A 4504-nucleotide genomic window follows, 5' to 3' on the forward strand; every position below is an offset into this window, starting at 1 on the left:
GGTCCACCCCGCCGCCACGTCTGAGATCTGGGACGCGTCGATGTTGGTCCAGAGTTCGTCAAACTCCTCCTCGCACCGGTCGGTGAGCTGCACCTCGGACCGGTTGGTGAGGCAGACGAGGAGGGTGATCCCGATGGCGTAGCCGTCCGTCTTTGGTGAGTACTCGCCCCCCTTGGAGATGGAGGGGCAGAGGTAGCCCGTGGACATGTAGAGGGCGGTCGAGCGGCAGCGGACAGACGCGTCGGGACGCTGGTCCTTGGCGAAACCAGTGTCGGCGAGGACGGCGGTCAGCTTCTCGTCGAGCAGGATGTTGTCCGGCTTGACGTCGCGGTGCACGATGCCCTTCGAGTGGAGGTAGACGAGCGCCTCGGTCGCCTCGCAAGCAATGCGAACGCGCTGCCGCCACGTCAGCGGCCTCGGCGGCTCTTCCATGCCCAGCCGCCGGAGCTGCGCCGCGCGGTCGGGATCCGAGAGGCGCAGCCGCGCCTCGAGCGAGCCGCCGCGCATCAGTGGCGAGAGGAGGCAGATGCCGTCGGGCGAGATGCAGTAGCCGAGCAGCGGCAGCAGGTGCGGGTGACTCACCGCCTTGAGAAGCTTCACCTCGAGCTCCGCCCGTGACAAGCCGCCCGACTGCCCCGACTTTGCCCGCTTCACGACAAGCGGCAAGTGGCGCAGCTGCGGCGGCGCGGAGAGGGAGAGGTGGAGGTCGGCCGACGCCTCGTAGACGCGGCTGAATCCGCCGCTGCCGATCAGCTTGCCATCGGCAAACCCGTCCGTAGCCGCGGCGAGGTCCGACAAGTTGACCTCGATGGGCGGAGCAGTAGTACTGCTCTGTCCAGGCTCGGCGGCGACAGACAGAGTTTCCAGCTTCGACTCCGCCGCGCTAACCTCCTCGCTCAGCGCCGGCAGCACGCCCACGTGCGCCTTGGCGGCAGCGATGCCTGCTCGGAGCGCGGAGGGGCTGTCTGCCGTGTCGAGCGACTTGAGCGCGCCCATCGCCGCGCCATGCGCCTTGCGCAAGCGCTGGCTGTCCCGCCTTCGCGCCTCCTTGAGCTTGTCGCGCGCACGCTTCGCCGCCGCCAGCACGGCCGGGCTCGCGACGCCGCTGCACGCCTCCAGCGCACTCGCCACGCCCTCGTACACACCAGCGGTCACAGCCTGCTGCAGAGCCTCGTCCGCCGCGGCGATGGCGGCTGCGTCGGCCGGCAGGGGCGGCGCGACTGGAGGAGGTTGTGTCGGCGCCGAGGCGGCGGCGCCGCTGGGGCCCGGAGCCGAGACGACGGCCTCGCCGCCGCCGCTCTTGTTCTTCTTCTTCTTCCCCTTCTTACTCTCCTTGGCGCGCCCCGCCTCCTTCTCCGCCTCCTCCTCCGCCAGCAGCGCCTCGGCATGCCGCGCCGCCTCCGCCTCTGCCGCCGCACTCTCCACCTCCCTCGCCGCTGCCTGCGCTGCCTCCTTCGCCGCTGACTGCGCCGCCGCGTGCTCCTCGAGGGCGCGCACGCACTCGCTGTGGCCCCTCTCTTCGGCCAGCTGCAGCGCTGTCCTGCCGCTCGCATTGAACGCCGTCGTATCGGCGCCCGCTCGCAGCAAGTGGCGCACAATGGCGGGGTGGCCTTCGCCGGCGGCAAACATCAGCGCGGTGTTGCCAGTGCTGTTCTGCGGGTCGACCTCCGCGCCGCGCTGCAGCAGCAAGTCAACCACCCGCTCGTGGCCGTTGAAGGCGGCGGCCATCAGCGTGGTGTCGCCATTGCTGTTCTGCTGGTTGATCTCCGCGTCGCGCTGAAGTAACAGCTCGACCGCCCGCTCGTGGCCGTTGAGAGTAGCGCCCATCAGCGCGGTGAAACCGTAGCTGCTCTGCACGTTGATCTCCGCGCCGCGCTGCAGCAGCAGCTCGACCACCCGCTCGTGGCCGTGGCCAGCGGCGAGCATCAGCGCGGTGCCGCCGACGCTGTCCTGCAGGTTGAACTCCGCGCCGCGCTGAATCAGCAGCTTGACCACCCGCTCGTGGCCCTCCTGAGCGGCGGCCATCAGCGCGGTGACGCCGCTCACACCGGCCGCCCAGCAAGTCGCGTTGACCTGCCCGCCGCTGTCGAGCCACGCCAGCAGCGCCGCCTCGTCGCCTTGGAGGGCCGCTTCAAACGCCTCTTCGGGAAGGCCCAGCGAGCCGGAAGAGGCCGCTTCGCCCGAGGAAGCACCGCCCGCGACGCCCGCCGCCGCCTCGCGCCGGCTCGCAGCCACCTCCGCGACGTGCTGCCGGAAGGCCCCGACGCACTCACTGTGGCCCTCCTCCTTGGCCAGCTGTAGCGCGGACTTGCCATTCTCAGAGCGCAGCTTCGTATCCGCGCCCGCCCGCAGCAGGCGGAGCACGATGGCGGAGTGGCCTTTGACGGCGGCAACCATCAGCGCGGTGCCGCCGTAGCTGTTCTGCTTGTTGATCTCCGCGCCGCGCCCCAGCAGCAGCTCGACCATCCGCTCGTGGCCGCTGGCGGCGAGCATCAGCGCGGTGACGCCGTAGCTGTTCTGCAGGTTGACCTCCGCGCCGCGCTGCAGCAGCAGCTCGACCACTCGCTCGTGGCCGCTGGCGGCGAGCATCAGCGCGGTGACGCCGTAGCTGTTCTGCAGGTTGACCTCCGCGCCGCGCTGCAGCAGCAGCTCGACCACCCGCTCGTGGCCGTTGCCAGCGGCGTTCATCAGCGCGGTGCGACCTTTGCTCTCCTGCTTGTTGACCTCAGCGCCACGCTGAAGCAGCAGCTCGACCACCCGCTCGTGGCCGTTGTTGGCGGCGAGCATCATCAGCGTGATGCCGCTCCCATCGCCCGCCCGGCAAGTCGCGTTGACCCGCCCGCCGCTGTCGAGCCACGTCAGCAGTGCCGCCTCGTCGCCTTGGAGAGCTGCGTCCACCGCCTCTTTGGGAAGGATGCCCAGGGAAGAGGCCGCGGCCCCCGCTCCCGCCGCCGCCTCGACCGAGGAAGCGCCGCCCGCGCCGCCCGCCGCCGCCTCACGGTGGCTCGCAGTCACCTCCGCGATGTGCTGCCGGAAGGCCTCGACGCACTCGCTGTGGCCCTGCTCCTTGGCCAGCTGCAGCGCGGACTTGCCGTCTGCAGCGCGCAGCTTTGTATCCGCGCCCGCCCGCAGCAGGAGGCGCACGGTGGCGTGGTGGCCTTGGCCGGCGGCGCGCATCAGCGCGGTCCAGCCGTAGCTGTTCTGCAGGTTGGCATCCGCACCGCGCTGAAGCAGCAAGTCGACCACCCGCTCGTGGCCGTTGGAGGCGGCGATAACCAGCGCGGTGACGCCATTGCTGTCCTGCTGGTCGATCTCCGCGCCGCGCCGAAGCAGCAGCTCGACCACCCGCTCGTGGCCGTTGAAGGCGGCGCCCATCAGCGCGGTGACGCCGGTGCCGTCGTGCTGGCTGACTTCAGCGCCGCACTGAAGCAGCGACTCGACCACTCGCTCGTGGCCTGCGAGGGCGGCGTGCATCAGCGCGGTGGCGCTGTCGCTGTTCTGCTTGTTGATCTCCGCGTCGCGCTGAAGCAGCAGCTCGACCACCCGCTCGTGGCCGTTGCCGGCGGCGATGTGCAGCAGCGTGTCACCAGCTGCGTTGGCCGCGTTAACGTCGGCCACGTCGCTGCTGAGCCACTTCCGCAGCTCTCCTACTTTGCCGGTCGCCGCTGCCTTCACGACGTTGGCTGCATGTTGTGCGGCACACACTTTCTTTTTTCGCACTACACTGGGATGGCTAGCAGAGGCAGCTAGCCCATGAGGAGAGCGTCCATAGACACCTCACTAGACCCCACATACGGTCTCGTCCGTGCCTCGCAGGCCGGTGAGATTGCTAGAGGTGGAGCAAGCTGCTCTAGCCTCACATGTCACTTCCTGTCGTCTGTTGTTTGAGTTGTGCCCTTGTTTGTGCCCTTGGCACCGTGGAGTGCTGGGGGGGGCGACAGGGAGGATGTGGCCCTGAGTTATGTGTACGCCGACTCAGGGTGTGTGGCAGCCAGCTGGCTGTGTGTCTTGTGAGCCTGTTTGTGTCTGTGTGTCGCTCGTGCGTGTCGTCATCATCTGTCCAGCGTCCACCCATACCGCGTTGGTGTCCAGTCCGAGCCTGGCTGTTCTTCACCTTTCTACCTACCTACCTACTGGGACTTGCGGGAGTTACCTGTGTGAGTGCCAGTGCGCGCCAGTCCCGTGCCCAGTGTTGTGCGAGGGAGTTTGGTTGTAAAATTCTTTTTCGAGGGCGAGGTAGGGCGGCGCGAGGCGGCGGCGCGGCGAGGCGGCGGGCGGCGCAGGGCGGGGCGGCGCGGCGGCGGGTGGTATAATTACTTATTAATTAATTAATAATGAATTATTAATCATCGGGCGGCGGCGCGGCGCGGGGCCCCTCGTGCGCGGTGCGGTGCCTTCGTTTGCTCCTTAGTCGTTATTTTGTTTTCGCGCTTGTGGTTTTTTTGGCACTTTCGTCACCCTACTCCTTCTCCTCCTCCGGACGGTGGTGGTGGTGGGGGGGGGC

At 68.4% G+C, this 4504-nt stretch overlaps 1 protein-coding gene across 1 annotated transcript; it reads right to left on the reverse strand.

Moving 5' to 3' along the window:
* Nucleotides 1–507, reverse strand: EMIHUDRAFT_364136 (hypothetical protein; the record flags this gene model as incomplete). Its single annotated transcript, XM_005785327.1, has 1 exon — nucleotides 1–507. A coding segment is annotated over one exon (507 nt), but the record flags the coding sequence as incomplete, so codon positions are not given.
* Between the last annotated feature and the right edge of the window lie 3997 nt (nucleotides 508–4504).

The sequence above is a fragment of the Emiliania huxleyi genome (genome assembly GCF_000372725.1).
Source record: "Emiliania huxleyi CCMP1516 chromosome Unknown EMIHUscaffold_161, whole genome shotgun sequence".
NCBI lineage: Eukaryota > Haptophyta > Isochrysidales > Noelaerhabdaceae > Emiliania > Emiliania huxleyi.